Source organism: Medicago sativa, chromosome 1 (assembly GCF_051527215.1).
Source record: "Medicago sativa cultivar Bolivia chromosome 1, Bolivia_mono, whole genome shotgun sequence".
Classification (NCBI taxonomy): domain Eukaryota; kingdom Viridiplantae; phylum Streptophyta; class Magnoliopsida; order Fabales; family Fabaceae; genus Medicago; species Medicago sativa.
Genome location: NC_140749.1, coordinates 53,416,694 through 53,438,485, shown reverse-complemented (window position 1 = coordinate 53,438,485; position 21,792 = coordinate 53,416,694). Strand labels below are relative to the sequence as shown.

The 21,792-nt window shown below is 37.6% G+C and overlaps 1 protein-coding gene and 2 pseudogenes across 1 annotated transcript; all 3 read left to right on the top strand.

The window, feature by feature from the left end:
* Positions 1-7,003: 7,003 nt before the first annotated feature.
* Positions 7,004-8,403, top strand: LOC146955349 (F-box/kelch-repeat protein At3g23880-like; annotated as a pseudogene).
* A 7,800-nt stretch (positions 8,404-16,203) lies between these two features.
* LOC146955348 (F-box/kelch-repeat protein At3g23880-like) lies at positions 16,204-17,321 on the top strand (annotated as a pseudogene).
* An 886-nt stretch (positions 17,322-18,207) lies between these two features.
* LOC146955347 (F-box/kelch-repeat protein At3g23880-like) lies at positions 18,208-19,902 on the top strand. The gene has a single exon (XM_085708740.1). The coding sequence runs from the start codon at positions 18,610-18,612 to the stop codon at positions 19,750-19,752; it is 1,143 nt and encodes a 380-aa protein (XP_085564866.1). The 5' UTR covers positions 18,208-18,609; the 3' UTR covers positions 19,753-19,902.
* Positions 19,903-21,792: the final 1,890 nt, after the last annotated feature.

Here is a 21,792-nt window from a genome sequence, read left to right as displayed (position 1 = left end):
GTTGGGACCTGAAACAAGGTACCAAAGGATCAAAAAGGTGGCCCTCGCACTCCTCACCGCAGCTAGAAGGCTAAGGCAATACTTCCTAGCTCATACGGTGGTAGTCCGGACGGATCAACCCATCAGGCAGATTCTGGGTCGTCCAGACGTGGCCGGTCGGATGATGAAATGGTCACTCGAGCTATCCGAGTTCGACATTCATTATGAATCCAGGAAGGCACTAAAGGCTCAGGTGTTCGCCGAGATGACTTTCCCAGCTGAGGAAAACCCTGAAGAATGGACCGTCTTCGTAGATGGGTCATCTAACGCCAAGGGAAGCGGAGCCGGAATAATCATCGAAGACAACAAAGGTATCGTTGTCGAAATTTCCCTCGCTTTGTCTTTTCCTGTTACCAATAACACTGTAGAGTACGAAGCCTTCCTGGCTGGCTTGCGAACCGCCAAAGACATGGGGGCCAAAAGGGTGAAAATCTTTACCGACTCGCAACTAATGACTTCCCAAGTCACAGGAGAGTTCCAGGTAAAAGAAGACCACCTCCAAAAGTACGTCGAGTTAGTACTAGAGAAAATGAAAGAATTCGACGTCGTAGAAGTAATTCACGTTCCCCGCGAACAGAATACTCGGGCAGACATTCTTTCAATACTCGCAAGTACGCGAACTGCAAACGGAAACAAAACAGTAATACAAGAGGTCCTCGACGAGCCAAGCATCCAGAACATAGGAACTCTGCGTCAAGAGGTCAACTCGATCATCGGAATGGAAGATTGGAGGGGACCCATCTCTCGATACATAGAGAATGGCGAGCTCCCGACCGATCCGCAAGAACAGACAAGGTTGAAACGAAGGGTCTGCTCATTCACTTTAGTGGAAGGAACCTTGTACAAAAGAGGTGTCAACATTCCGCTAATCAAGTGCCTAGGACCCAATGAGACCCAAGAAGTCCTCACCGACATCCACGACGGCATCTGCGGACAACACCTTGGTGCAAAAGCTCTTGCAAAAAAGGTCCTACGAGCAGGATACTACTGGCCTACCATCATGAAAGACGCCCAAGACTACGTGAACCTCTGCGATAAATGCCAGCGACACGGGGACATTTACCTAGCACCTCCTGCTGAGCTAACATCCTTGGTCTCACCTTGGCCTTTCGCATGGTGGGGTATCGACCTTCTGGGACCATTCCCCAAAGCCGCTGGGCAACTAAAATATCCGGTCGTCGCAATCGACTACTCAACCAAATGGATCGAAGCAGAACCATTGGCCAAAATAACAGCTAAAAACGTACTCCGCTTCTTCAAGAGAAACATCTTAGCAAGATTTGGAGTGCCAGCATTAGTGATATCCGACAATGGTACACAGTTCACGGACCAACGGTTCCAGGACTACCTAAGGAATATCGACATCAAACAAAGCTTTACCTCCGTCGAACACCCTCAAGCCAACGACCTCGCCGAGGCTGCAAACAGGGTAGTTCTGTGAGGAATACGAAGGAGGCTAGACGTGGCCAAAACACAATGGGCGGAGGAATTACACGCAGTCCTCTGGGCCTACAGAACTACTCCCCATTCCACAACTGGCGAGTCACCTTTTCGACTCACATACGGGACAGAAGCGGTCTTACCCATTGAGTTAACTAAACTCACATGGCGTACGGACGCCATCACTGACTTCCCGGCCAACACGGCAAATCTACGTGAAGAGCTCGAATTCATCGACGAAGTCAGGATAGGGGCAACCTTGCGAGAGGCAGCACTAAAACAGAAAATAGCTGCTCGCCACAGCAAGAAAGTCATCAAAAGAGAATTCGAAGTAGGCGACCTCGTCCTCTGGCGAAACCAGAATGATTCCGAAGAAGGGAAGCTCGCCGCCGACTGGGACGGCCCCTTCAGGATCCGGATGAAGACCGGGACAGGAGCTTACGGACTCGAAGATCTCCATCAAAGTGCAATTCCAAGGACTTGGAACGCAGAAAAATTCAAAAAGTACTACACTTAGATGGCAAAACAACGCCAACTCACTCTAATGTACGTACTTAGTTCTATACAACGAACTCACCGCTCCCCGTCGAGCAAATAAACGGAAGAGGAAAGTCGTGCCACTCCGAATCCAAAAAGAAAAAGGATGAGAGGATTTTACGTAACAAATTCTCTTACTCCTCAGTATGTACGCTTACCGCTGCGACATCACTGCTCGGCATGTTAGGTAGAACCCCAGCTCGCGATGGGTGTTTCACGCCTCAGTGGAGGGAACTTAGAAAAAATTCTCCCGTTCATCCGCTGTTACACGTCCATAACTTTGGACACACATTCAGATAAACAATCTCTTGGATGTGCAAATACTTCTAACTAATACTCTGCGTAAACAGTTAGAAAACTTCTGGCCTGAGCTCTTCCTTGCAAATCTTGGATGTGCAAATACTTCTAACTAATACTCTGCGTAAACAGTTAGAAAACTTCTGGCCTGAGCTCTTCCTTGCAAAAACTATGCAAAGGTAAAAACTTTCCAAGCAAAGTAAATCATTACCTGGAAAGCAAAAGGCTCAACTTTGATTTCATCAAGTCAAAGCCACAAAACGCTAGGCGGGCATGGAAGACTCTTCAGTCATTAAGTCACTTCGTCGAAATAATGACTGCGGGGGGTAGCCCATCCCGCCACACTCAACTTAAAGAGCTTCGCAATCCGAAAGCATACAAGTTCGCAAGTTGAACAACTAAGAACGCACGAATTATTGCAATCTGTCAAAAACATAAGGCAGATAGATAGTTCGCCCTCGACAGCAGCTAAGAGCATACAAATTATTGCAGTTTATCAAACATACAAGATAGATAGATAATTCGCTCTCAAACAAAATACTGCAAACAGTATAGAAAGCCTCACACTAGGAGCATTCAAAATTCAAAACATTATACTTGAAAGTAAATCATGCATTTCAGAAACAAGTATAATTGAGAATAAAAAAAATCATATTATAAAGGTGCTAAAACCACTAAGGGCGCACAATGTCATTACAAGATTTTGAAGAAGATATTAATTACAAGGCCTCATCAGGCCTGAGCTTCATCAACATACCCGTCTTCTTCCTCAGGATCAGGAGGCGGAACGATCACCCCGTCTTTCACCTCACTAAGAAGATGAATTCCTTCGACATTCAGCTCAACGCCAGGGTTCGTCACCTTCAACTGGGCCACCGCCCGATCAAAGCCAAGCTGGAGGGCCTCCACCAAGCTTCCTTCCAGCTCACCAATCCTGTCCATAAGGCCGGCGCGCCGCAGGACAGCAAGGTCTTCCACCTCATCCTCTCCAGGGAGGTCCGCCTTCTTCAGAGCCTCCTACAAAGACGCCTTCTCCTCCGCCAGCTTCCGGGAGGAGTCGGTTGCTTGCTCAAGAGCAGTCTGAGCTCGAGACAACTGCTCCTTCAAAGAAGCAAGCTGACGGCCACGCTCCTCAGCGACGGACCTCTTGCTCCTTTGATCCTCCTCAAGAGCGGCAACCTTGGCGGTCAAAGCGTCCCTCTCTCGCACCAGAGCATCGGCCTGGACCTCACTGTCCAGAGAGGCGTTGTTCAGGGCAGCAGCAACCTCCAAAGCCTTCATAGTGGCAATAACCCGATCAGTTATTGCCTTGCTCCGGCCAGCTGGGCCCAGATCCTGGATAATCCTTAACTCTGAATCATCCAAGAAAAGGGTTGACTGGGGGCCACACAGCTCCGGCTCGGACCACACCCTCGGCAACTGGAGGAAGTCTCCCTTCTCAGAGTGGACAGGAACGGCCTTGATCGGCATGATTGGATCCTCAGAAGGCACTCTCACCCTCTGCCTCTTAGTAGGGTCCTGCACCAGCTCCTCAGATGGCTCCTCCCCGTCTAAATCCACCACAGGACCAGGGGTTGAGCTAGGACCAGATCCAAAAATCAGATACTCCAGGGACTGGACGTTCTTACGCTTTTTCTTGGTCGAGATCTTTTTGCTCGCCGCATTTACAAGGGCTCCCAAATCCTTCTTCATTTTCTCTGCAAACACAAAGACAAAGGAAACTGCGTCAGTTAGGAGAAACAAGCAAGAAGGCAACAAAGGAGACAGGAGCAAAAAGAAAACAATAAACTACCAAGGCAGGTATCAGAATCGTCAGAGGTCAACAACTCATAAGTATTGATGAAGTGGGGCTGAATTACTGGGGTCCCGTCCGCATTCATCAAAGGGTCCCCCCGTCGGTCAGTCTTAACCCTTTGGGGAAGGGACTCAATGAAAGCCCAGAGTTGTTGACGAAGGCCTTTCTCCTCGTCAGTCAGAGTGGCAACGGTTCGACCGAAGTCCTTCGGTTCATAAGCAAAATGGTCCTGAGACCAGCACAGGTGGAAAAAAGGACGGCGCTCCTGCTCGCCTTCCTTAGCAGCCTCCAAGAGATTTTTCAGAGCAGCCGTACTCTTAAGCCGAACCAGAAAGAAGCGCTCTTTGAAACTCCGGATCTTCCCGGCAAAGGCCTCGAACATCTTCTGGGTCTGGCGAAAAGAAACCCAGTCCGTACCCCACTGTACGGTGAAGAAGGAGAAAAAGACGTTCTTGGAGGCAGGGATGCGAAGATAATCGCACAACAGCTCAAAAGCCCTCATGAAGGCATAAGAATTTGGATGAATCTGGGTGGATGACAACTTGGTCCAGCGAAGCACCTCCCGCTGGAAGTTAGAGAAAGGGAGCCGAAAACACATGTCCTTGAAAACCACTTCATACATGGGAAATACGTAATTTTCATACTCCGAACACACCCGGTTGGACGTGCTCGGCAGAATCAGCTCCCAATCTCTACCTTCACCAATGAGGTCAAAAGGTGCTTCGTTCACACCATCAGCGGCAAACACCGATTCAGTTTCTAAGGGTTCCTCTCCGGGCCTCATAACAACGGACGCAGCAACTCCCTCGCCAGCCATGACAAATCTGGAAAAAGCAAGGGAAAAAGTGAATCTAACAGTCAGATCCACCCTTCCTTCACCTATCAGGTCGGTCATGGCAAGGAAGGGATCAAATCGCTACCATAAAAAAGCTAAGAGGTCTAGAAACTCAAACTCACGCATCAAGGGGATCTACCCTCAGTGAACAGACCTAAAGCTTATGGAAGAAACCCAAGCCTGTCGCCAATGTTTTTCTAAACACTAAACAGAAAACAGACAGCATATCTACAAAACTCTTTGATGCACGGTGGAAACCGCCTAAACCAACGACGGAAACCACCGAGTCAAAACTGCTTCTGCACTAGAAGCATGCATTCCTACGGTTTCTAAAGAAGAACAGAAACTAAAATATAGAAGTAAAAGAGACGAGTCAACAGAACTCTACCTGTGAAGAAGAAGAGATTGAAGTTGCGATTAGAATGCGAAAACTCGGAAGAACTTTGCTTTTGGAAACTGTGGGAAATCTCTAAGTCTCTGAGAAATTCGAAAATGCAGTGACTCTCCAAACAACAGTGGAACTATTTATACTCGTTTCACAAACCACCCAAAAGTCACAAAGTCTATCCGGTGCATCCCTTCACTCGCTACTCCTCCTCTAAAGCGCTACTTCGACGGTCCAGATTCAATCATACCTCTTCATCCAAGGGCTATGATCCTTCACTACGGTTCCCCGAACGTCAGGATTCAATCAACGGTGATGATGACACCTCGGAAATACCACCCGAGAACACGCTGGAAACTATAGGCACTCAAGTGCTACTAACAGCTTGCACACGTGTCACTCAGAAACCAAAGGTCATGTCCCCTCAACTTCTCCCTCGAGGCGTTGGCATTAATTACGGAATGACATCCAACCAAACTTCCTGGCGAACTTACATCATTAGAGGGAGAACAAACGCTTCGAGATAGGCGAGCCTAGTCGGCCCGAATTCTCAGCATTCTCAGTCCACCTTGCAAACGATTCTCCGAGTCAAGGCATGCATAAGTCCGCTAACGAGATCCATATCTTCCTCTAGCACGGGGATACATACCAACTGAATTCTCCTTGAGGTCGGCTCCTAACGAGCAAAACGCCTGCACTTAAGTCATCACTCTTTATCAAGAGCAACGACTTGGGGGGCTACTGTTCTGGACCGGCCAAAGGGATTCTTGGCTCATTTACTTAGGCCCAATATCACTCAAAGCCCAAACTCCACGTTTGCCATTATTGCTCGTAACATACCCCCTCTCCAGAAGGGGGGTGTACGAAGCAAAGAGACTGGTTCAAACGAACCCCAACGTCTCTCTTGCACGTTGTGCACGTTCCCGCAATAAAATCTTTGGCGGTTACACTTCCCACGATTTCGTAACCGCCAGAGCCAGGTGTGCCTCCTCAACGGCTATGCAGCTCTCCACCTCTATAAATAGGGGACTCACCGCAGTCCCCAAGGTTGAACTCTTTCTTCCTCTAAACCCATACTCCCTGATCTCTACTGACTTGAGCGTCGGAGTGCCTGCAGGTACACACCCCCCATTCGCTCCAAGAAGCAGTCTGACGCATTCCACCACCGTCACCACCACCACATTCAAAGCACCGGCAGTCTCCTTCTGACCAGGTACGATCACCTTCGATTGCTACAAAGTAAAAAGTCAACTGAATGTTGACCACATTAAATGAGCCTGTTGAAATTACAGGCTAACAGGTAGTGACCAACTATACACTTTAAAAACATAATAAACCAAATAGAAATTTTTAAAACGTAAAAGATCAAGGGTAAATTACATCAGAGGTCCCTTAAGTTTGGGGGTTGTAACAGATTGGTCCTTTAAAAAAAAGATCAACTAAAAACCTAAAATAAACATAAGAGACAAAGTATACAATTAAGTTCCCTCAAAAAAAAAAAAGTATACGATTAAGTCTAAAGATAAAAATCTATTAATTTTTTTTTTAGGGAAAAAATCTATTAAATATTTAGAATGGATCATAATATTATGAATTTTTAATCTAAAGAAAAAATAATTACCTCAAAAAGTATTTGACACTAATGAAGGAAACTACCACGAAGCTACGCCGCCACTAGTGATTCACTTCCAGTCGAGTTTTGGAATTCTCCATTCTCAAATGATAACGGCGCACCCTTTTATTCTTCTCATTCACTGATGGTGGAAACCACCGCAAACAATAGGCAGCAACTTCTCGCTGCGCCAATGACTCATATTCCGTTTGATCTCGTGGTTGAAATCCTGTGTAGACTCCCCGTCAAGTTCCTCCTACAATTCCGCTGCGTCTGCAAGTCATGGAATTCTCTAATCTCAAAGGATCACAGATTCGTCAAGAAACACCTTATCATATCAACCAAAAGCAAATACCTCGTCACAAGCTCACGGACCCTCGAAAAAGAGTTATCTGTAATGTTTTACTCAATTGACTCTATTTTCACATCTGAAGCTGCCACCCAACTCTATTACCCTCCAATTAATACAAATTATTGCGATAGCCTTGTTGCTTCATGCGACGGTCTCATATGTTTCGCAGTTAACAAACATCTTGCTGTTGTTTGGAACCCTTCCGTTAGAAAATTAAAAAAATTACCCTCTTTAGAACTTCCACCAGAATATGGTTTCACTAGATATGCTTTTGGCTATGATCCTTTCATTCATAATTACAAGGTTGTTGCTGTTTTTTTGTTGTAAGTATGGTTCCGACGTTTGGAAAACTCAAGTTCAAGTTCATACTCTGGGGACTGACTTTTGGACAACGATTAATGGCTTTCCTAATATTACTACTAAGTATTATTATCATGTACATGGACATGGAATATCTATAGAACATGGAATATTTGTGGGTGGCACAGTTAATTGGTTGAGGTTCCTTGATTCTAATGATTTTAATGACTTGCCAGTCATTGTTTCTCTTCATTTGGGGAAAGAATCTTTTCAAGAAATTTCGCTGCCTGATCATAGAAATCTTGGTATGTTGACCTTGGATGTGCTGAGAGATTGCTTGTGCATATTTTCTATTTCTGATCCATTTTGTGATGTTTGGCTTATGAAGGAATACGGAAATAAAGAGTCTTGGGTTAAATTGATTCATGTTCCTAACTTTGGTGGTAACTTTTTGACCAAGATATTATATGTTTTTGAGGACGACAACCATGCGCTGCTTGTCTTTGAAGAGAATGATAAATTGAAGTGGGTTGTATACAACTCCAAAAATGATACCATAAAGAGTTTCAAGATTCAAGACTTGAGTTTGGTAGAATCCAATGTCTATGTTGAAAGTTTGATATCACCTTGATTTTAATACTTGGACTTGGATGTAGATGATGTACTTTGTCATTTGAGTATGAGTCTGAGATTCAATCCCAACTTTTATGTTAATTTTTGTCTTTGTTATTTATTTTGTTTCAATTTTGCTTTGATTGCTGGTGACTTCATGGATCATGGTTGATTAATGGTTAAAGAAATTTTCATATTCAGAAATTGATGTGTTATTTATTTTCATTAGTTTGTTAGTTAGAGTTATTGGTTCTTAGCTGTGCAACCGCACATTGCATTATATGGTTTGATTGTGTAAGATTGAAAATGGAATTTAGATGTTATGCCAATTTTGATAATGTATGGTTCAAATCAGCTTCGATGTGAACTTAGTTTGTTATAATACTATTGTGATGTGTTTGTTTTAAGAATATTCAATTTTTTCACATATGTAGCCTTCTGACAGTTAGGAAGGATCAATACTGTGAAACATATGAAATTGGATTTCAATGGAAATCAATGAATTCAGCTTATTTTCTTATGCAAGGAAATATGTTGACAGCAGGATTCAGTTCACTTTATTACAGACTTTCTTTTAATAGTCAGTAAGCTGCATGACTATTTATTATGGAGCTAAACTTGGTCATTGTTATAGATATAACAGAAATCAGTGTACCACCCCTCAGCTTTTTTATTTGCCTTTTTCCTTAATCTCTTGAATTTTTTCTTTATTTCTAGATTTACAGATTTTCATTCACTTTATTGTATCTTAACCTTTCATTTGCCACATCTTTTCTTACTTAGAGCGTTATTGCGTATGACTGTTCATTGGATTATGTTTCAGAATGCCTCACTTGATACGTTTCTGATGATGGACATGACAGTAGTGAAATACGTTCGTCGACTAATTCTACTTTTAATCCTTCAGAATTTGTTAATTGCCACAATTAACATTATTTTAACGAGAAATTTGCTGCTGGCACCTCAATCTTTTTTGTTCTAGGTTGATTCAGTGTTGGGCTTTAGTTATATCAAATCATGTTATGTCTTCAATTATCTTATATTTGTCCTTGACAGTTAATGTTAAGATTAATCTCGTTGCTATACTTGTAGTGTATATTCCATGGTTTAATTTCATAGTTGGAAAGAGGAAAATGTCGAAAGAAACTTAAAAACATAATGTCCAAGCAAATACATATATTCTCTTATTTTACTATTTCACAATTTTAAGGTACGGCCTTTTTAATTTGTCAATGATTTAGCAGTACATTCATGGACTTGTAGCATATTGAATGTTTTTGCACCTTAAATAATCTCCTTAGAGTAGTTTGCTTGTCTATGAGTTGTAACAAAACAAAGCTGGGGGTGTTAAATTAAACTTAGAAGATTGGCGTACATGCATTATGGCCGAGGAATAGAAGCCAAGAATTGGACTTGCCGATATTTTTTCAGGGATGTTCCAATCTTGAGTATTTGCCAAGACTTGCCAAGTACGTCGTGATGAGCTCCGGCAGATTGTAAATCAAATCTTGAAAGGAAATCTTATTGAGATAGCTTTGTTCGGTTATTAGTCATGTTTGTCAATTTCTGTTGAACTTTGTGTTCTATGAGAGACATGTTTTATGTTTATCTTTGTCTATGTTGATATGAGTAAGAGAGACTAGTCATTCCGATTGTAAACTATACATGTTTTATTTGACTGATATTTATAAATGCAATCAAAATATATTTTCATAAAACTAGTTTTATGTCTTTTCGATGTCTTTATATTTATTTTAAATTTTAATAGGAGTTTTGGACTGAATACCACTAGCACACATGATGCATTTTGCAAAAGAGACTGATAATTATGGTCCAGATTTGTCAGCAGGTGGCAAAAGAAATTTCAGAGTATTTTTACATCCAACTTTTACAGAGTGAGTATTTTCATTTAGAATGAAAAAAATTCATAAACAAGTATTCATATGAACATAATTGATCTGAAGTAGATCTAAGAAGAGGTCGGAGTGAGATAAGGATGGTGCAGATTACGGCGGTGAATGATAGTGCGAGCTGAGGAGAATTGTATATCTGAGAACGCTCTAATGTTCAAAAGTTAATTTCCAAAGGTGTAGACTCCGTATTTAAAGACACAAGAGCGTTGTATTTTTGACGAAAATACTATTATCATTGAATAGATGAAGCGAATAATCTGATGTGATTCACGGATCAACGTTGAATGCATCTAATGATCACAATTGAGTGACTTCTAGTACATGTTAGGGGGAAATGAACTTTGATTGCGGATTAGTTTAGATAGGGCTTCAATTAACTTCAAAACCGTTGTCCCCAAGCTACTCTCGTTGTTGCAAACGAGATAGTGGGTTTACAAGGCATAAGTTACTTCGTGGGATGTAGTGATTCCATTGTATAGTTATGATGAGGTGTTGAGGCTCACTTTTATCACAACATCGACTTTATGGTTCATCTGTTTATGGTTAAAAACTTTCATTAATTTTTTGTAGATCTTTGAATTATTTAGTGATTTTTAGAAGCTTATTGAACTAAAAAACGTAATTCATTGAACTAAATTTTGTGGTAATTGAATTCGTAAATTTTTTAGTTTGTAGAAATGTCCTTAAACTAAATTTTTGGAATTAAATTCCAAACTTTTCAAATGATTTTTAATTAGGTTTTTTTTTTTTGACAATTTTTTTTAATTAGATCTTGAATTTAGAAACTCACATACAAATTATAATACATACGTTATGTTGGATCTCGTCGCTGAAATCCTCTGTGTAGGTTGCTCCTCAAACTTCCGCCCCGCTGCTTCTTCTCATTCAAAGATGGATGGAAACTACCACCACCACCACTTCACCTAGCGCCGATGACACATGTTTCGTTGGATCTAGGGCTGAAATCCTATGTCGACTCCCCGTCAAGTTCGCCCTGCAATTCCGTTGCGTCTGCAAATCCTGGAGAACCATAATTAGCCAAAAAAAACATGCCACCCCTTAACGAAGTTAAATGTAATGTCTTATCTACTCATTTATTTTCAACTCGTCTCTATATTTAACACTAATCCGACGCAACTCGAGTATTCTTCCATTAATCCAAAATATTCCAATAATTTCATTGCTTCTTGCAATGGTCTCCTTTGTTTTCCAAATCATCAAGGTCTTGCTCTTATTTGGAACCCTTCCCTCATAAAATTAAAGGAATTACCCTCTTTATAAATTCCACAAGAAAATGGTTTCACTATATATGCTTTTGGCTATGATCCTTTCATTCCTAATTACAAGGTTTTTTCCTGTTTTTTTGTTATAATTTTGAATATGATAGATCTTGTGCAAATGCTTGCAAAACTCAAGTTAACGTTCACACTTTGGTCACACATTCATGGAGAAAGATTCATGATTTTCCTTCTATGATGACCCCTTATGTTCAGTTGGAAATAATTGTCAACAACATCGTTAATTAGGTTGCGATGTTTCTTGTGTGCTATTGTTTCTCTCGATTTGCAGACAGAGTCTTACCAAGAGATTTTACAGCATGATTTTGGAATGCTCGTGATTAACTTGATCTTGGGTATGATGAGGGATTTCTTGTGCATATTTTCTCATTCTTAATCTTTTAATGATGTTTGGCTTATGAAGGTATACAGAAATAAAGAGTCTTGGATTAAATTGATCCGACCTCCTCACTTTTCTAATCCTGTCTACTTTTATGAAAATGCAAGGAAAATATACATTTCCGAGGATGACAGCCATGTGCTGCTCTTGTCTTACGAGTTTTGTTATTCGAAGTGGCGTGTTTACGATTAAAAAAATGATACTATAAATAGTTTTCAGATTCCAACTGTGCGTTGGGTAGAATCAAAAGTCTACGTTGAGAGTTTGGTATCACCTTGATTTTAAAACTAGATTTGGTTGTAGATGTTATGCTATGTAATTTGAGTATTAAATTCAACCCTAACTTTATATTTATTGTATTTGATGCCTGTTTTGACTGTTGTAGACTTCATGGATCATTGTTAATTAATGAAATTTGCAAGTTTAGAAGTTGTTGTGTTATTTTCATTTGTTTGTTAGTTTTATTTGACGGTTCTTCATTATGCATTACAATTGTTCACAATCACACATTGAATTAGTTGGTGCCGATTTGATTTTATAGTATTGGAATTAGGATTTAGATGTTATGCCAAGTGACTACTAGTACGTTTGTTAATATATCTGATGCACATGAAAATTAAATAATGTTTGCGTTAAATCAACTTCTGACCAAACGGAATATGTTATAATACTACTATTGTGATGTGTTCGATTTAAGAATATTCAATTTTTGCACATAAGAATTTTTCTTAAATAGCTCTTGAGGAATGCTCTATCAAGGCGTTTAGCAATGTATGTCATGCTCATGCCTTTGTGGTAAATCAGTTTTCAATGCTGATTTCAGTTTCTATAATGTTTCCCTCTTTCGTTATCACTTTTACTAGTAACTCTTTTAACAATCAGCAAGCTGCAACTTTTTTGAAACAGTGGTTGAGCTTTCCCTGCATGTTATTAATTTTAGATGGTTCTTGTTTTGGAAGCTAAACTTGAAGCAATCGTTGTCATAGAGACGACTCTTCAAAATGAGTGACTATTGAACCATTGTAAAAAGCTATGTCCATAAAGCTATGTTGATTGATTGAGTCTATAAGGAAAATTTATTTTTAGTGGAGACTAGTTTGCAATGCATAGTGGCTAAGAGCAGTTACAATCATGCAGGCCGCGGTTTTAATTGGACAGATGTGGAACATGCTGGTATATTCATTGTCGTGGTAATTGAATATGAAACTGTCAGTTAGGAACACTTTTATGCTGATGGAAGGGTTTCCTCTCGGATTTAGGACATTTGTGCAATATATCTTTTCATGTTATATGGTATAATGGTCTATCAAAGCTTTTAGCTATGTATCTTTCTTAACAAACACTTTGGGAGTAACTGCAAAAGGTTAAATGTAATCTTGTACTGTCATATAGAGATGAAGTTTCACTGTTATAGTACAGTTTTGGTGTGAATTAAAGTTTTTATGGAATCATCTTTGATGCATGGTGTTGAATAATGATTGTCAATCAATTACAAAAAATATTGTTAGTATTGAAGAGTGTTTCCTTTGTTTATAGAAATAGAGAAATCACATTGCGGAGGGTCGATGGGTTAAATTGTATTTCAACTGTGAATATGGAAGGCGTACACAGAGATTTCGATTTTGAAAATGGATGCAATATTGTTTCGGCTTTACTTGTTTGGTTTGGAAGTAGTGTTGTAATTTGGTGTTTGATGGCTTTACTTGTTTGGTTAGTAACATCTTAGCTTATTGCTCTTCGTCTGGGTGATATGAATGACTTTTTTTTATTGATGCCACTATTTCTTGGTGTACTATTTCTTGTGATTCAAAGCTTGATGATGAAAATACAATGTCTTGCTTCTTTTTCTATTTCACCCTTCATTCTCTTATCATCATGTTGTTTACTCTTCATATTTGCAACTTTTGATGTTCTTTGTTGCTCAACTGGGACAAATATACTGGATAATGTCAATAGTGTTTGTCTAACCTGTGTAATATTGTTTATGTTAAAGCAACTAAAAGTTTCCTTCATGTTTGTCATATAAAACAGATAATCCAAAAGATAACTCTGGAATCCTAGCGATCAAGAGATAAACTCCCAGATGCTTCGAAATGTATTTCTCGAACGTTAATAATATGGGTAAAATTGAAATTTTGTAAGGCCTTAAAGACGTTTAGGGGTCCTAAAAGAAATCTTCGAATTTAAAAAGTGATACATTGGTTGTAATCGATGGCATTATTCTTTTTTTACCTAATGACTATCACATTTGCTTACAGCTAGACCTCTTTTTTATGTCCTCGTGAGCTTAGCTCAGTTGGTATGAACAATACATAATATATGCAAGGTCTGGGGTTCAAATCTCAGTCACCACCAAAAAAAGACCTCCTCGTTATGAAAAGAAGAACAAATTGTTGCCCAATTTATTTTTCTAAAAGTGTGTTTGAATGTGAAAATGTTTTGAGGTAATTTTTTTTTAAAATGAATTCAAACCTTTTTTATGTAAACTTCATTATTTGGAGAATTCAGATTGTTTGTGAGATCTCTCAAAAAAAAAAGATTGTTTGTGAGTTTGGACCTAATAGGGTTTGTGGAAAATGTTGCATTGATGTAAGAAGACTTAGATGGTGTGGGACACCTGACATTGCATTGGGGGGATTGGAGTACTTCTTTATGGGTGTCATATATATATTTGTTAAGCACATGGGTATTAAATCTATTATTTCCTCCGATTCTAAATTTAAGAAAAAAAAATGTTTTTTTATAAATTAATTAAATAATTGATGTATCCATCACAAAATTGACAACATTTGAGAAGAAAATTATGTTAAGTTATTGATGAAGTTCGAGAAGCAGGATATCAAAAAATAAACTATTTAATAAAAAAATTCAAATAGTTCAAGATCCTCCAAATAATTAAACCAATATTTTTTTAAAACCATTGAACATTATAAAAATAAAGCTTAATTGCATGTTTGATCCCTTATGCTTATTTTAGATTTTAAGTTGGTCATTTATGTTTTAAACGTTTCAAGATAATCCTTTATGTTTTAAAAGTTTTAAGTTTGTCCAAAACATTACTCATATTGAAATAAGTTAGTCTCTTCCATCATTTGACCGTTTAGACATCCAAGTTGAGAATATCAGTGCTGAAATTTAACTAAATTATAAAAATCATTTTTAAAACATTTTTTTTATTAAACTCATTATTATGTGGCAGAATGAACTAATTATTCAATCGTGTAACGTTTTGAACCAACTAGAAACTTTTAAAATATAAGAGACCGAATTGAAACTTTTAAAAAATAAAAATCAAATTTTTTTTTACAAAACTATTAACCGGCTTGGGTTGGTCTGATGGCATAGCCTTGAGACTTGGGAGTGTGCTCTTTCTCAAGGTCTCAGGTTCGATTCTCTGGTGCCATTTTGAGTAGGCTAATTTAACTTTCTTGAAAAAAAAAACTTAAAATCGAAAATAAACATAACATAATAGACCAAAATATACAATTAAGTCTAAAAATAAAAATTTATTAAGGGGGATGTTTGAATTGAGATTTTAAAGGACAATTTTTGTTTAAAAAAGTCTTGGGGATTTTAAAAGATTTTGCAAGATTTTAATAACTTTAGAGATTTGTAAGAGATTTTAAAAGACTGTCTAGATTTAAAATTAGGAATTCAATGGATTTACATCATAAGATTTAAAAATAGTTGAAATGACGTTGTAGAATTATAACACACTCTCTTTCACAGTATTCTAAAAATAAATTCTTTAATTAAATTATTTTTTTTTACGAGAGAGAGGGAGAAGCAAGACTTTTTATAAATGAAAAAGAGTCTTGATTGAACATCACATGACTTTTTTTAACTTACAAATAATCTTGATTGAATACCACAATTTTTTTTAAGTTAGAAAAATCTTAATTAAATACCACATAATTTTTTCATAATTAAAAATGTGCCTTTTAAAATCATTTAAAAAGGGTCATAATGTGTCTAGAAATCCTAGCTCAACTGACAAATGCCGAAATTGCAAGGCCGGACGTCGTGACCCGGATTCGAACCCAGAACCTCACAGTTGTGTGTGAGTTTTAATTTCAGTGGCTTAACACTTCATCTAAGACCAAAAAAAAGGGGTCATAATGTTATGATTTTTTAATTTAAAGATAAAAAAATTACCTCAAAGTATTAGACACACCAAAGACAAACACACACACATTATCGTATCTCACTTGACGCCGCCACCACCAATGAAGGAAACGCCGCCACTAACATCCCCACCAATTTCAGATTCATTGATCCAAGAAGAAATGACTGCTACCACAAAGCAACACCGAGCGACCACCTCCACCGAAACCCTAACACATAGTAATTCACTTCAAGTCAAGTTTTGGAATTCTCCATTCTCAAACGATGACGATGCACCCTCTTATTCTTCTCATTCACTGATGGTGGAAACTACCGCAAACAAGAGGCAACAACTTCCCCCATCACTGGTGACTCATATTCTGTTTGATCTCGTGGTTGAAATCATGTGTAGACTCCCCGTCAAGTTCCTCCTACAAACCTGTTGCGTCTGCAAGTCATGGAATTCTCTAATCTCAAAGGATCGCAAATTCGTCAAGAAACACCTTCTCTTATCAACCAAACGCAAACACCTCGTCACAAGCTCATGGTACTCTTCAAGAAAAGAGTTATCTGTAATGTCTTACTCAATTGACTCTATTTTCACATCTGAAGCTGCCACACAACTCGATTACTCTCCCATTAATACAGATTGTATGGATCACCTCATTGTTTCTTGCGACAGTCTCATTTGTTTCGCAATTAACAAGCATCTTGCCGTTATTTGGAACCCTTCCATTAGAAAATTAAAGAAACTACCCTCTTTAGAACTTCCCCAACAATTTGGTTACACTAGATATGCTTTTGGCTATGATCCTTTCATTCATAAGGTTGTTGGTGTTTTTTGTTATAAGTGTCGTCCCTGCGTTTGGAAAACTCAAGTTCAAGTTCATACTCTGGGGACTGACTTCTGGACAATGATTAATGGCTTTCCTAAAATTTCTACTAGTTATTATCAATATGGATTTGGAATATTTGTGGGTGGCACAGCTAATTGGTTGACGTTTCTTGATTCTAATGATTTTTATGGCTTGCCTGTCATTGTTTCTTTTCATTTGGGGAAAGAATCTTTTCAAGAAATTTCGCTACCTGATCATAGAAATCTTGGTAGGTTGACCTTGGATGTGCTGAGAGATTTTCCTTGTGCATATTTTCTATTTCTGATCCATTTTGTGATGTTTGACTTATGAAGGAATACGGAAATAAAGAGTCTTGGGTTAAATTGATTCATATTCCTTACTTTGGCAGTTTTACCAAAATATTATATGTTTCTGAGGACAACCATGCGCTGCTTGTCTTCGAAGAGAAATTTAAATTGAAGTGGGTTGTATACAACTCCAAAAATGATACCATAAAGAGTTTCAAGATTCAAGACTTGAGATCTGTAGAATCCAATGTCTATGTTGAAAGTTTGATATCACCTTGATTTTAATAATTGGACTAGGATGTAGATGCTCTACTATGTTATTTGAGTATGAGTCTGAGATTCAATCCCAACTTTATGTTCATTTTTGTTTTTGTTATTTATTTTGTTTCATTCTTGCTTTGATTGCTGGTGACTTCATGGATCATGTTATTACCCCGCCCTATATTACTATGCTTGCAATTTAATCCTTCCTACTATCATGGCAATTTAGGTGCTATTTTTTTGGAAAGGAACAACCGCGCTAAACAAATCGCCCTAACAAGTTGCAATTATAAAGTCAAATAATAGTTTACCTAATTGAAACAGTTAACTTAATTTCATCCACATCTATAGCCTAATATGTTTCCTTCAATGATTTTTTGCCATATGTTATGCGCCCCTCCCTAATTATTCTAAAATCAATATTCTAAAATCAAATCAGATTTCCCAACCATAATTTATCATAATATAATTGCATTAAAGATGGTACATTTTCATTAACATTGAATAAGCTTTGTGTATATCACGTGTAATTTGGAGTATTTTCTGTTAATTGTTTTGACTCTGCATGCCATTGATTGATTTAAGTTACAGGAAGTTTTCCTGCATGATAAAGGAGTTTGGTTCTCATGTGCCCCCTTAAAACGATGGGAATATACACCAATTAACGTATATTGTGGAGAATGTTGGGTAATTTAAATTTGAATGATAATTGCATTTATTGTTCATTCCAATTAAAAGATCAAAATTTATGCCGGGTCGATGTCATGTTACAATATCAAGGTCGATGTCATGGATATAATATGATATGGTACAGTACCATGTCTATGATAATTACTAATATTATGAATTTAATTAGAACAATTATGACATTCAATTAAATTATTTTGTTACATGTTACCAAATGTTACCTTCGATAGTATAATTAACTTTTAAACTCCTTTAAAAAAACCCTAAAGAAATTTTTTTTAAAAAGGATCATTAAAATTATTCAAAAAAAAAAAGAAAAGGATCAATAAACGAAATTAAAATCGCACACTACAATTATTTATCCTCAATACTTTCAACAAATCGCTTGTCTCCATCCAAAAATAAATAAAAAAATTCGTTTGTGAAATCCTCAACAAATCGCTTATTCATTGAGTTTTAACAAATTGATTTCATTGACTAACATACCGCCACCAAGAGCAGCGACTGACCACCACCATCATCGAAACCATAACACTTCCGTTGGATCTCGTGGCTGAAATCCTCTGTAGGTTCCTTCTTCAAACTTCTGCTGCCGCATCTTCTTTTGATTCAAAGACTGATGGAAACTACCACCACCACCACAAGGCACCGAATTCATCCAGCAACGGCGACTCATGTTCCGTTGGATCTCATCGCTGAAATCCTATGTCAACTCCCCGTCAAGTTCCTTCTGCAATTCCGATGCGTCTGCAAATCCTGGAAAACCCTAATCTCAAATGATCCCAAATTTGCCATGAAACACCTCCGCTTATCAACTAAACGCAAACACCTCATCACAACCGCATGGAGCCCCGTCAAAAAGTTAAATGTAATGTCTTATCAACTCAATTCTCTTCCACTAAACTCTATTTTCACCACTAATCCGATGCAACTCGAGTATTCTTCCATTAATCCAAAATATTCCAATAATTTCATTGCTTCTTGCGACGGTCTCCTTTGTTTTGCAATTGATCAATGTCACGCTCTTCTTTGGAACCCTTCCATCAGAAAATTCAAGGAATTACCCTCTTTAGAAATTCCACAAGTAAATGGTTACACTATATATGCTTTTGGCTATGATCCTTTCATTCATAATTACAAGGTTTTTTCTGTTTTTTGCTATGATTTTGAATATGATGGCTATCACATAAATGGTTGCAAAACTCAAGTTAACGTTCACACTTTGGGCAAACATTCATGGAGAAAGATTAATGATTTTCCTTCTGTGATGATCCCTTATGGTGAGTCGGGAATAATTGTCAGCGGCACTGTTAATTGGGTTGCGAGTTCTAATGTGTCTGGTAATTTCTCCCACATTATTGTTTCTCTTGATTTGATGAAAGAGTCTTACCAAGAGATTTTACAGCCTGATTTTGGAATGCCAGTTAACTTGACCTTGGGTATTATGAGGGAATGCTTGTGCATATTTTCTCATTCTAAATCTTTTAATGATGTTTGGCTTATGAAGGAATACGGAAATAAAGAGTCTTGGATTAAATTGATCCGACTTCCTCACTTTTCCAATCCTGTCTACTTTTACGACAATGCCAATATAATATACATTTCTGAGGATGACAACCTTGTGCTGCTCTTGTCTGACGAGTTTTCTAATTCGAAGTGGCTTGTTTACGATTCCAAAAATGATGCTATAAATAGTTTCAAGATTCCCACATCCCGTTGGGTACAATCAAAAGTGTACATTGAGAGTTTGATATCACCTTGATTTTAAAGCTAGACTAGGTTTTAGATGTTATGCTAAGTAATTTGAGTATTAAATTCAACCCCAACTTTATATTTATTGTATTTGATGCTTGTTTTGACTGTTGGAGACTTCATGGATCATTGTTAATTAATACAATTTGCAAGTTTAGAAGTTGTTGTGTTATTTTCATTTGTTTGTTGCTTTTATTTTATGGTTCTTCATCATGCATTACAATTGTTCACAATCACACATTGAACTGGATGGTCTTTATTAGATTTTATAATATTGGAATTAGGATTTAGGAGATGTTATGCCATGTGCCAACTCATGAATATAGGTTAACAACAACGATTTCTCCTAACAAAAAAGAGATCAGCTTAGAAAAATCACCAGCATGAAACCATAAACTATGCCAAAAGAATCAGAATTGGTGTCCTCGTTGATGGTAGAACCTCAGTAACTATGATCCTGTATGTAGAATAGTTCATGGATTTTTTATTATATATCTATTTGTTTAGTTTTGATTTTGTAGAGAATAGCTGTAAATCAATATTTCAATGCTGACTTGAATTGCTATAATGTTGCCCCCACTACCTTGTTGTGTTTAGAATAAGTTTTTCAATGGTATAATGTTTATCTCTATTAAAAGTCATTCGTTACACTCTCGTCATGTGATTGTACCTTGTTGTGCGATTGAAGCAATTTTAAACAGACATTTAAGGTATATATCATCACACAAACATATAGAGGTTTTTTTCAAGATTGTAACATGGATGAGTTTGATGTGAGATACATCTAAGAAAGTAGGCTAATAAACACTTTGGAGTTAGTTCCTAAGGATTCCCTATTTGAAAAAACTTGTCATCCAAACCTATAACTTCATTCACAATTTGTGTCACAACCAATGTTTATGAGGAACTAACTTTCATTTTTGAGCTAGTTTTAAGAACAATTGGGCACTAGTAGAACTACTTATTCCTTTTTTTTAAGAGACTCAACTTTTGTTTTTGTCTCTTTATTTTCTATTTTTTTTAGACCATCATTTTGATGTTTTATCTAAATTTTTCTTTTTCAATTTTTTTCTTTGATAACCAAGTTCTACTAGTACCCCACTCCAAACTTAATATGTTGCTAATTCCAAAGAGAACCCTTAGTAATCAATAGGGTTCATAACTTGTGACATGATGTAAAATCACATAAAATTAACCAAGAAAATATTAATGCATGGAAGCTCAAAGTGATTTCACAAAGGATATATATATATATGTATATATATATATATATGTATATGTATATATATATATATGTATATGTATATGTATGTATATATATGTATATGTATATATATATATATATATATATATATATATATATATATATATATATATATATATATATAAAATAACAATTCATGATGGCTTGAAAAAGACTCTAGTTACCAAAAACAAATGCTTCGTGTGTATGACAGTACAACCGATAGCCCGTAAAGAACGACCAAAATTTCAAACAAAAATAGCAATCCAACATGGTACTCATAATGTAAGAAAAAAGTAGAAACATATTGGAATATATATTTGGCTCAAAATCTCACTAGTTATGCTATACGGAATTGTAATGGTCACTTTTTTGAGTATCTTCTGCAGCAAGCTCCAAAAGTTATGGTTCTTTTGAACTTCGGAAGTAAGCTAGCCCTCTACTGACAATGGTTGGAATAATTATCCACGTCTAAGTCAAAATTTTAGATTTTTGAAAGGGAAAGTTATGCAATTCATATAAAATAATGCACCTAGTCACAAGTTAGCAAGTAAAAGAAAGAAATTATGAGATGGAGTGGCTATGTAAAATAGATGACTAAAAATGAAATGACTGAAAAATAAAAATATTGGTTGCCTCACATTCAACGCTTGTTTAGCATCTCGAGCTTGACACATTTGTCTATCATAATCCTAGAAACTAAGCATTCCCTTCGGCCGAAGTGCCATGGTCAAATGTGGGCTCAATACTAAATAATCCAAGCCAACTTTCATAACCTCTCCTTTCTTGCTCCTTCATTGGTTCTCC